This window comes from Lissotriton helveticus, chromosome 4_1, assembly GCF_964261635.1.
Source record: "Lissotriton helveticus chromosome 4_1, aLisHel1.1, whole genome shotgun sequence".
Lineage (NCBI taxonomy): Eukaryota > Metazoa > Chordata > Amphibia > Caudata > Salamandridae > Lissotriton > Lissotriton helveticus.
This window is the reverse complement of record NC_136063.1, coordinates 375,385,580-375,397,937: the sequence shown is the minus strand read 5'-3', so window position 1 is coordinate 375,397,937 and position 12,358 is coordinate 375,385,580. Positions and strand designations below refer to the sequence as shown.

At 46.6% G+C, this 12,358-nt stretch overlaps 1 protein-coding gene across 1 annotated transcript in view; it reads right to left on the bottom strand.

Moving 5' to 3' along the window:
• Positions 1 to 354: 354 nt before the first annotated feature.
• EIF3E (eukaryotic translation initiation factor 3 subunit E) overlaps positions 355 to 12,358 on the bottom strand; it is a 284,737-nt gene continuing 272,733 nt past the window's right edge. The window contains exon 13 of the mRNA XM_078686880.1: positions 355 to 511. Coding sequence (XP_078543006.1) covers positions 473 to 511 — 39 coding nt within the window. The 3' untranslated portion in view covers positions 355 to 472. The remainder of the gene's footprint in view (positions 512 to 12,358) is intronic.

Genomic DNA, 12,358 nt, shown 5'->3' with positions numbered 1-12,358 from the left:
TGCTGTCAATGCAACACTTTGTTTTACATTAACATTGGATGAATCAACCAGTCTTGTTTCTATAGCTGGGTATCGTATTCCTTTGTTACAATTTTAGTGTCCTGCTTTGCTGGATTCAGATATGGTTCACAAGAACAATTTAAATTGATTTAAAGACTGATGTGATAGATCAGATTTTCACTGCGGAAAGAAATTTGGGTACAATGCAATCAAGAGGCATTTCCTACTATGTCTTAAGACTGAAAGTGCAGGTTGTTTTAATATGCTTACATCGTTCATTAGGTATGCTATACCTATACACACACACACACACACAGAAACAGAACACAACATTGAAACTGACTGCCAAACAACTAAAAGGAAATACGACCATATTTATTCAAACTATGTACTTTCAAGCACATTCTTTTGCATTTTTTGTCAATAAAAGAGTTCATGATGTGAATGATCGGGTGAGATTTTCTTCAATATCTTAGTAGAATCCAGAAGACTCAGCAGCCCAGTGTGGTGCCTGAAGAAAAAAAATATAAAATTACCAAGTATTATACATTGGAAAAACAAATAACTACTTGAATTTCTGAAAGTTATCATACTGTTATGGTGCGCATTTTGAGTTTGGTTACAATTTTTCGGACGAACCCTTCCTACCAAGTTGTTGGAAATGACCAGTTGTGTGTGTGGTATTCCCCCCCAGATTTTTGCCTTCTGTCATTTTGGCCATAGAACTCAGATCACATTACTCCAGCTAACCAGTGGTAAAGGGCTGGTGCCTCCCTTTAAAAATTATAACATTTACATATTCCTCACTGGTACATTTAATTTACTTACCAAACCCTAGTATATAGTGCTGTATATATGCAGAGCCTGTAAATTAAATGCTACTCGTGGGCTGCAGCACTCATTGTATCGCCCACTAAAGAAGCACTATAAAACAGGTCTCCAGGACTGTTCCTGCCACCTGGGTATGCAGTTTTAAACGGCTATTTTGACTAGGCTAAATAAACCCTTTCCAGGTCTACACTTTGCTTTTTAGTTCCGTAAAGTCCCACCTATGGTAAGCCCCAAGTGACCACAGGGCAGGGTGCATGACATTTAAAAAGTAGGACATGTATATTTAAATTTTGTTACATGTCTTGGCAGTAAAATTCTTCAAAGCCCCTTTTCACTGCAGCAATGCTGGCTTCTCTCACTGGGTTACACTAGAACATCGTGCATAATTTCAGTTTGGGAGCTGCTTGTTTTAATAGTAACTTAAAATCCAACTTACTGCTCAAGTCAGATTTTATTTGACTATTTTAGAAATTACACTTTTAGAAAGTGGCCATACTCCTGCCGAAGCCAAATCGGACTTTGACAGTGTCACCTGACCACGGAGGGCTCTCCTGTGGTGAGATGTGGACCGGTTCCAGACAGTGGATAACACCTATTCATTTTCAACATTAGTGTTTCTGTAAAAATACAGTGTAAAAGAAAAAAATAACTTTCATATAAATTGTGATGTTAACATTCCACTGATTTTAATATACTGCTGATATTTTCATTACTGACAATTTTATTTCTTCTTTGCCATTCAAAGCACTACTTGGGGTGGCTTTCTGGTGATTTATGATGGTTTTTATATTAATTTTAACTTTTTCCCTTTAAGGTTCAATAGTTTATATTGTTCAATTACCATAACATTTGATCCCCGTTTTTCTTGCTTTGTTTTTTTTGCTACCAGTTTAATTATCTAATGGTGTGGATGTAGAACTTCATTACGTTAGTCAGTCAAAATACTTTATTCGGTTCATAACAAAAACCACAAAAGCATACATGGGTCCAAAAAAAGGGAAAGGACATTCAAATGCAATATGGCTAACTAACAACAACAGCACATTAACTAAGGAAAAAGATATGACACAAACCATTCGATTTAAATAACAATTTCATGAAAGAGTTTAAAAACCTACACATTTAATCTCAATTAAAAATTTACAAAGATGTACACTATAAAACGAATATTGCTATATTTAAAAAAGTAGCAACATTAAAAATTTCCCACGTATTGGTCAACAATTGGAGATATAATAAGGCAGGTTTCACTTGTTTGAACCCTTTATCCTTCAAAATGGGTTTAATGAATTTTTTCCGTATATCCTTAAAAAACCCACAAAAGAACATGTTGTGAGCAGTATCCATTATAGAGAAACCATCGCAAAAGCATAGTTTCAAATCTGTGGCCTTGGTACAACAGGGGCGCCCTAAAATCAATAGATGAATTTTATTTAATCTAAACTTGGTTAATAAAAATCTGTGGTTTCCATTATTGACAATCTTCAAATATAATTCTAGGTCATTGTCTGATGGTACAATTAACTGGTGGGCTCTCACAGTAGGCTTACTCAATTCAAAGCCCTCTCGGTCCATCTCTCTGTGCCGTTTAAAGGCTGACTTGACCCAGTTTATGTCTCCTTTAACCAGTTTAGATGGTTCCTGAAAAATTTCTGGCCGCCCTAGTAAGACTGCAACCTTTCTAACCTAGCTTAACCACGGGATAGACTGCCAATGTTCTAGTTTAAGACAATCCGCCAGGATCTCATGATTCACATCCACGTCTGGATTCAGCCAGACCATAATCCACTTTAAAAGGGGCGCTATGGCAATCCGATCTTCTAAGTATCCCACCCCACATTCTTGGTGAACTATAAAACCTGGAGTTGATTGTGGTACGGATAAAATAGACTTTAAGAATTTGTCCTCTGCAACCTGTAACAACTTAACGTTCTTAAAACCCCATAGATCTGCTCCATACATAGCTATGGACACACATTTTGCGCCATAAACATTTAACACTGCTTGTAACGGCTTTACCCCCAGTTTGCGGGAAAAACCCAGAACGGCAGAGGTGGACCGTGCAAACGCATTTCTTTTCTCGGACAGTTGAGGAAGCCAGGAGGAACTTTCATCAAAAACAACCCCAAGGTATGGAAATTTAGTTACCCTAGTTAACTTATTCCCATTACAGTGGAGTGGCATGAGCTTCCTATGCCCGCCCTTTATGCCCACAGGCATGACGTGGGATTTAGTATACTTAACGCTAAGATCCAAGGAGGACATAAACTCATAAAAAGCATTTAACAGATTTTGTAGACCTACAGGTGTACGCGCTAGAAGTGCGGCATCATCCGCATATAATAACGCGGGAAGACAGAGCTTACCCGACTTGGGGATATCCTTACAGGCTACACCCAAAACACTGGCTAGCTCATTAATATATAGTGTAAATAATAAGGGAGCTAAAATGCAGCCTCGTCTGACCCCATTAGTTATACCTATTTTCCCCGTGCAATTCCCCTTACGGTCATATCTTACCGTGGCTGTGAGGTCCCTATGAAGATCGGCTAAAAACGAATAGTTTTCTTACCCGTCGGTGTAGTTTTGCAGCTTGAAGATCTTTCTGGATTCACTATGCTGTGCATTATTCCGCGGTCTTGTGGTAGGGTCCGGATTCGTAGTCTTTTCTTTGTTGTTTTTTTTTTTGTTGTTAGCCCAGGTGGGCGTCGGCGTCACACCCCCTTGGGTTTATTTCCGGTGACGTCGGCATGCTTCCTGCGGAAGCTCCCACTCTTGGGCGCCCTCTTCGGGTTCTTTTTTTCCGTGTTTCTTTCGTTTCCGAAGTAATGGCAATGTTCTATTTAGTTTGTATTTACCGCCTTGTACTTTCAAAGTCCTTTCTTTAGTTAACCACCTCTTCTCTCTCCAGCCTCATCTTTCTGGCGGAGGTGGGTGGGTTCGCTAGTGAATCCAGAAAGATCTTCAAGCTGCAAAACTACACCGACAGGTAAGAAAATTATTCGTTTTGCAGCGTGAATCTTTCTGGATTCACTATGCTGTGCATAGATTTTGTAGCGGTTTCTCATCTCTGTGGCGGCTGGGTGGAAGATGAGCGTTGGGTGTTGAATATGTGCTGTAGCACCTTCTGTCCCACTTGAGCTTCCTTGTTCATTTGTATGTCCACACAGTAGTGCTTCGTGAACGTGTGCACCGAAGCCCATGTTGCCGCCAGGCATATGTCCTCTATGGGTGTGTTAGCCAGGAAGGCTATTGTAGCGCCCTTCTTCCTGGTGGAGTGGGCACGTGGCCCCTCTGCCAGTTCTTGTCCTGCACGCTTGTGGCAGAGTTGAATTGTCTGTGCGATCCATCGTGCAATGGTCTTTTTGGTTACTGCTTTCCCCATGAAGCTGTTTGCGAATGACACAAAAAACTGTTTTGTTTTCCTGTGTCCCTTTGTCCTTTCAATGTAGTGCATGACTGCCCTTCTGGCGTCCAGGGTGTGCAGAGCTCGCTCTGCACTAGTTGTTGGTTTTTGGAAAAAACTCGGTATCTGTATAGACTGGTTCATGTGAAATTTGGATACCACCTTCGGCATGAAGTGTGGGTCAGTCCTCATCACAACTCTATCGTTGTGTATTTGTATGTAGGGTTCTTGTAGCGTCAGCGCTTGAAGCTCGCTTACTCTGCGTAAGGACGTTATTGCAACCAGGAAGGCTGTTTTCATAGTTAGCATCTTTAGGGAGACCTTGTGAAGTGGTTCAAAGGGCTCTTTCATGAGTTCCGTTAGGACTGTGTTCAAGTTCCATGCAGGTGGCGGCACCCGCTTGGGTGGTGCGATCCTTTTCGCTCCTTCTAGGAATCTCTTCACCACTTGTGATGTGAAGAAGCTCCTGCACGTTTCTCCCCTTGTGTAGGCGACTATCGCTGCCAAGTGAACTCTTAAGGAGGATGAGCTAAGGTTCTTCTCCAGCAAGTGCGTCAGGTACCTTAGCACTGTGGAGTCCCTCTTCATTTTATTGTGGAGTCTTTCCTGTCTGCACCATATTGTGAATCTTTTCCATTTCGCAACGTAGCACTTTCGAGTGCTGGGCCTTCGTGCCTCCCGAAGTACCCTCAGGGTGCTTTCTGGTAGTCTCAAATGTGCGAACTCTATGTCCTCAGGAGCCACGCCACTAGGCTCATGCTCTCTGGCTCTGGATGTAGTACCTCTCCGTTCTGCATGGAGAGTAGGTCTTTCCTCCTGCTGAATCTGTGGGGTGCACACTGTGTCATCTCCATGATCTGCGAGTACCAGGTCTGCCTCGCCCACTGTGGTGCGACCAGTATCAGTGTCATGTTGCTCGCTCTGCACTTGCTCAGCACTCTGTGCATCAGTGGTATCGGGGGAAAGGTGTAAGCAAATGTCCCTGACCAATCTATCCATAGTTATTTACAACAAGGGGTGGTGATGGACAGAGTCTCTGAATTAAGCAGAGTACTCTCACCCAGTCAAGAGATCAGGGTTAGATCCAACACCGTTTTTTAGCTCATTGCACCATCCCAGTTTCAGAACCTGGCTGTATGCAAATTAGTCTGTCCCTGGCCCAGTGCATCATGGGAACAGGGCAGACCAGACTACAAAAGCCAATTCTTACACTGGGAAGGAAACAAGCTTCCGGGGACCGGTTTCTGGCATTTCAGCCGTCTTCGGCCCGGCTTGCTTGAATCCTGATGGTGCAATGAGCAAGGGACTCACATCTGAGTATACCCTTCCACGCTTAGGGTGGACAAAATTATTTACAACAAGGGGTGGTGATGGACAGAGTCTCTGAATTAAGCAGAGTACTCTCACCCAGTCAAGAGATCAGGGCTAGATCCAACACAGTTTTTTTTAGCTCATTGCACCATCCCAGTTTCAGAACCTGGCTGTATGCAAATTAGTCTGTCCCTGGCCCAGTGCATCATGGGAACAGGGCAGACCAGACTACAAAAGCCAATTCTTACACTGGGAAGGAAACAAGCTTCCGGGGACCGGTTTCTGGCATTTCAGCCGTCTTCGGCCCGGCTTGCTTGAATCCTGATGGTGCAATGAGCAAGGGACTCACATCTGAGTATACCCTTCCACGCTTAGGGTGGACACAATTATTTACAACAAGGGGTGGTGATGGACAGAGTCTCTGAATTAAGCAGAGTACTCTCACCCAGTCAAGAGATCAGGGCTAGATCCAACACCGTTTTTTAGCTCATTGCACCATCCCAGTTTCAGAACCTGGCTGTATGCAAATTAGTCTGTCCCTGGCCCAGTGCATTATGGGAACAGGGCAGATCAATCTATCCATAGGGCATTCCCCAGTGACCCCTCCTCGGGCTGCCTGGATGCGAAGTTTTGGCATTTTGCATTCTGGCGTGTGGCAAACAGGTCCACCGATGGTGTCCCCCACCTGTCGAACAGGTACCTTGTCTCCTGAGCATTGAGCTCCCACTCGTGGGATGCCGATGTCTGCCTGCTGAGCCAATCGGCTTGTATGTTGTCCTTCCCTGGTAGGTGTATGGCTAGCAGGTCTATCTTGAGAGGGATGGCCCATCTCCATATCTCCTGCGCCAGCGTTGAAAGCGGTGCTGACTGTGTGCCCCCCTGCTTGTTGATGTAGAACATCGCAGTGGTGTTGTCTGTTTGTATCAATACCTTGTGTTTGTACAGTCTTGTTTGAAAGGCTTTCAGTGCAAGGAAGATTGTCTTCAGTTCTAGGTAATTGATGTGCTTTGCCGCATCTGTTGTCGTCCACAGTCCCCTCACCTTGAGCACCTCCATGTGAGCGCCCCATCCCTTCAGGGATGCGTCTGTGGTGATGGTCACTGTTGGCGGTGGGGGCGTTAGAGGCTTTTCCCTTGTTATGTTCTCCATGGTCCACCATGCCATCTCCTTCTGCACTGCGTGCGTTACAACCACTAGATCCTCCCAACCGCCTGTAGCTTGTGACCATTGCTCCTGTAGCCATTCTTGAATGGGTCTCATGTGGAGTCGTACATTTGGTACCAGGTGGATGCATGATGCCATCATGCCCATGATCTTGCTCGCAGTCCTCACTGTCCGAGCTTGTCCCTTGCGGTAGAGGCGAGTTTCCCTCACCAGCGCCCTCGCCCTCTTCTCGCTGGGGAACACCTTGCCCTGTAAGGTGTTGATCTGTGCTCCCAGGAAGATTTTGACCTGTTCCGGCTCCATTGATGATTTTTTCCAATGGATGGAGAACCCCAGGCTTATGAGCGTGCTCGTCACTGTATGTGCGTGCTGCTTGCATTTCTGGTATGAGTTTGCTTTCACCAGCCAGTCGTCCAGGTAAGGGTATACGTGTATACCTTGCCTTCGTAGGTGCTCTGTGACTGCTGCGAGGCACTTTGTGAAAACACTTGGTGCTGATTTTAGTCCGAAGGCCAGTGTCGTGAACTGGTAGTGGCTTTCTCCAATGGTGAACCTGAGCATGTGTTTGTGCTTTCTGTTCATTGGGATGTGCAGGTAGGCGTCTTTGAGGTCTATTGTGACCATGAAGTCCCCGGTCTGCAATTGTGGGAGCACCTCTTGCAGGGAGGTCATTTTGAATTTTTGCGTTCTTATGAATTTGTTCAGGAACCGTAAGTCTAGAATGGGTCTCATTGTCTCGTCTACCTTTGGTACCAGGAAGTACGTTGAGTATATTCCTGTGTTTCTTTCCTTGAAGGGTACCCGTTCTATGGCCTGCTTCCGCAGGAGTTCCTTTGCCTCCTCCTGAAGACACTGCAGCTGCTTGCTCGCTAGTGTTTTTCTTTTTGGTTTTCTGCTTGTTCCCCTCCCCTCCAACTCTATGCAGTATCCGAATTGGATAATGTTGAGGATCCATTTGTCTGATGTGATTTCCCTCCACTCTCGGAGGTAAAATCTTAATCTTCCTCCCACTGGTGTCATGTGGTCGTAGGTGTCTAGTTTGTCTTGACCCATCTGTACGTGCTGCCCCCTGAGATTTTTTTTTTTTTTTGTGGGCGGGCACACGGAGTTTTTTGAAGTCACTTAGAGGTGGGCTGCTGCCCTCCTCTCCTATTTTGTCCCCGTCGGTTTCTCCCTCGAAAGGACTGGCCTCTTTGTTGGTACTGCCAGGACTGCTTCTGCTGACCATGCTGAGCCTGCGAGTCTGCCTGGTGCGTTTGCTGGAAAGCCTGGTGTGATGTACCTGGCTGGTTTCCGCCTCTCCCGCCGGGCCTCCGTGACGGGGTGCCCCTCTTGTTCCCTCTGAACTGTAATGCTCCCATGGATCTTGCTGTTTCGTTATCTTTTTTCAGTTGACTGAGCGTTTCATCAACTGTTGTTCCAAAAAGCGTGTTGCCGTTGAACGGTGTGTTCAGGATGCTGTGTTGCACCTCCGGTTTGAAACCTGAGATCCTGAGCCAGGCGTGCCTCCTTTCCGTGACACCCATCATCATGAGCCTGCTGGCTGTGTCTGCCCCATCCAGGGCCGTCTTAAGGCAAGAATTAGCTGCGTTCTTTCCCTCTTCAACCAGCTTTTCGGCCTTCTGCCTGGCATCCTGGGGCAGGTCCTTCACCAACTGCCCCAGCCCCTCCATGATCTGGTACATGTGCCTGTTTATCAGGGCGTTGGAATTAGCCATGCGCCAGTGGGTCGCGGCATTCCGTTCGATCCTTCTTCCCACCAGATCCATCCTTTTGCTCTCCTTATCCGGTGGCGGGCCCGAGGTAGTGGGTACGTTAGCCCTCCTCCTTGCTGTGGCCGTGATAATGGAGTCTGCGGAGACCGTGCCCTGAATGTAGGCCGGGTCCTTTGTGGCATGTTTGTACTTTTTCTCAGTTCTGGGAGTTACTGCCTTGCATGTTGCGGGCTCCCTGAATGCTTCCTTCCCCTGAGCCAAGACGCTTTCGAGCATTGGAAGGAATTGGCTCCTCGTTTGTGTTGGGAGCAATGTTTCTAGAAGGAAGTCTGCTTTCTGCTTCTCTTCGTCGAGCTTGAGCTTGAAAGCTGCTGCGGCAGATTGTATCACCGAGTTGTAGGCCCCGATGTCGTCCGGCGGCGAGGGCCTCGAGGGGTAAGTGTCGACCACCTCCTCCGGGCTGTCGGTGTCGACATCGATGTAATCTACCTCCTGAAGGTCAGAGGGTGCAGACTCTGTGTCCGTCCTGCCATCCTCTTCCTCCCCATAGTTGTAACTATCGTAGGGATTCTCGTACTCCTCCTGGTCGTCGATCACCTCGACATCCTGGTCTTGTTCCTCGGCGACTTCGGCGATCTCCTCTTCCTCCTCGACCGCCTCCACCACCGGTGGCTTGGTCTTGTGAGGGATCGTGAAGGCTTTCATCTTTGCGTCGAAATCTTTCTTCCGCTGCATGATGTTCTCCATTTCTGCCTCGAGGCGCCTTCTCTTCTTCTCCATCTCGGCCGCGTGTTCCGCGTCGGATGGGTCGGCCGCTCTTTTCGGCGGATGGCTCGTCGCCGTGCCTTTCGGTGTCGAAGTTTGACGTCGAACCGGATTTTGGGTCTCTGGTCGTCGTCGTCAGTTTTGAGTCTTTCTCCCTCGGCGTTGATCGATCCTTTTCGGGGACGATTTTCGACGTTTTCTGCTGATCAGCAGCTCTCGGCGCCGGGGACTCCTTCTCGGAGGATCCGCTGGGCCTGGGAGTAGTCGCGGACGCCGCCTTTTTAGGCGTCGGCGCTTTCGGGGTCTTGCCCTCGATTTTTCTAGACTCAGAGTCTCTCGGGTTCTTGGGGGCCGAAGAGTCTCCTACCTTGTCAGAAGTCTTCGTGTAATCGGTCTCTACGACCGTGTAGCTGTCGTCTTCGGCGGCAGCGTTGTCTTCTTCCTCGGAGGACATCCCCAGCTCGTAGAGTGACGGAGTCGGGGCCTTCCCCTGCAGGGCGGCGTGTGCTACCCTCTGCCTCTCTCTCACACGAAGGGTCTTCGGGGCGAAGGCGGAACAGGCGTTGCAGTCTCCGCTTTCGTGGTTCACCGGTAGGCAAAGGTTGCATACCAGGTGCTGGTCCTTCTGCGCGTACTTGTGGTGGCAGTTACGGCAGAACTTGAACGGCGTGTTGTCCATCATCGAGCGTCCAGGGCCTCTCTGGTCGCGTGTTCGTCGACGGTCGTCGAGGATCTCGATGGAAAACACCTTATCCTTGCTGACTTTTCGTCGATGAAGTCCCCTGGAGTCTTCAGATGACTTCTCCTCGTCTTTTCTGTATTTTCTTTCTTCTTTCTCCAAAAATGTCTGGAGCCCAAACGGGAACGATCCAGACCCGACCGCGGAAAAAAAGAATCTGAAGCGGGCGCCCAAGAGTGGGAGCTTCCGTAGGAAGCATGCCGACGTCACCGGAAATACACCCAAGGGGGTGTGACGCCGACGCCCACCTGGGCTAAGAAAAAAAAAAAAAAAAAAAAAAAAAGAAAAGACTACGAATCCGGACCCAACCACAAGACCGCGGAATAATGCACAGCATAGTGAATCCAGAAAGATTCACGCTGCAAAAGTATACTATATTTTCGTCAAGGCCCATCTTTAAAAGCAATTCCCATAGCTTGGGCCTGTTTACCCGGCCAAAGGCCGAGTACAGGTCCATGAACGCTATGTACAGGCAGCCGTGCTTCACTAGGGTATACTTCACTATCAACAATTGTAGGTTAAGGCACTGATCAATGGTACTGCGCCCCTTTCGCAACCCGTATTGTAAAGGTGACAGAGAGTTCGTGTCCTCAAGCCAATTAGATAATTTACACACAACCACTCTGCCCAAAACCTTCACCGTAGAATCTGTAAGGGAAATTGGACGGTAATTACTTGGCTCTCCTCTATTCCCTTTTTTGAAGATGGGTACAAATACCGACTGTGACCAGGTCGTTGGGATGCCAGTTTTTGAAATTCTATTAAAAACATTAGATAAAACTTTAGACCATATTGCTATGTTAGACTTAAAAAGATCGGCTGGTACGCCATCAGGCCCAGGGGCCTTGTTGCTTGTCATTTTACAGATGGCTTCTGTAACCTCAGCCTCAGTTACTACTAAAGTATATTGACGAGTAACCCCTATGGTTAAATTGTCAACCCCTGCGGACACATGTTCGTAAACTGACTTAAAATGAGAAAACCACTTATCCTCCTGTATCCTACAATCTAAAACATTATTACTTGAGTCTGCAAAGTAGGGTTGATTTATCACTGCCCAAAAGTTAGCGCCATTTTTTATAACATCAATAGAGGTTAGTTCTGCCCAAGCAGCTTCCCTAATCTCCCGCCTCCTCTGTTCAACTGCTGCTTTATAAGCTTTCCTTAAAAGCGCCACACATTTTTTGTCAACAGGCTTACATTTTAGGGCCTCCTTCAGTTTGCGGTTGGCTACTGAGCAATTATGATCGAACCAGCCAACTGGCCCTTCTTTAGCTTTTCCGGGATGCGTGAAGTCAGACAATATCTGCTGGCAGACCTTTTGGAATGCCTCCACTACCTCACTATCCCCAGCTTCCTTGTCCATACATGTATGCAACTCCACCCCCCTACTACTTAAGAGGTTGCCTAGAAAATCCTCAGGAATGATTTTACACCATTTAATTCTCCGTGCCTGGTCTGTGGCCCGAATTTGTTTGTCAACCCCGTTCAGTTGCATCCCGGATCTACTGAAAATACCTCCAACACGCAAAAAAACGGGATTATGGTCACTAAAATGGGACCAGACAGGAAAATAATCTACCAAGTTGTTCCCTAATGTTAGGCTTGTAAAAATAAAGTCAATAGTTGACCCACCACCATTTCCCTTAAAAGTTGGTATGTTCACCTCATCGCCCATGGGTAACATTAGGCCACTTTCAGCTAAAATGTATTCCAGTAAGATCCCCTGCTCCGTGTGCTCAAAATGTGAGTCGGCCTGTTCGGTAGGAGCAAAGGGATCATTGGACGGGCATTTATCTGGATATCTATGGGTATTAAAATCCCCCAATAGTATAATATAGCTTTCAGTTTCAGACTGCTCCCTATAGTCTGCTAAAAAGGAGTGTAAGGCTGTTAGATTACTGGTCGGGGTAGCTCTATCAAATGAGTTGTAAAAGTTGACAATCAAAACATTATAAGCCCCTTAACAGACTATCTTAACTACCAAACAATAGGGGAAGCCAGAATCAATCACCATATGCTTTCCTAAAATATTAGCTGCCACTAAAGTTACCAACCCTCCCCTAGCTCTTCCTCTGGTAGTAGGGACCGCAGGGAGAGAATAGGTGGTGTATCCATCCAAAGTAAGTGTGTTATTTGGGTCCCACGTCTCCTGCAGGGCGATATCTGCCGTTCCCAAGAATTCCCTCCAAATGGGGTAATCTATTTTATTTCTTAACCCTGCGATGTTCCATGTTCCTATTTTAATGTATCTATTGTCTCTAGGGACATCCCTACCCACTGGTTGACTAGCTGGGCTATTTACTGATTCTTTAGAATTCCCAAGCTCACAGGCGATATTAGGCAATACCCTAATATCCCCACCTAAATTTGCGGGGGAAACGGGGGTGGTCCTGTTTCCTTTATCGGTTCCTAGTACTGTTCCCG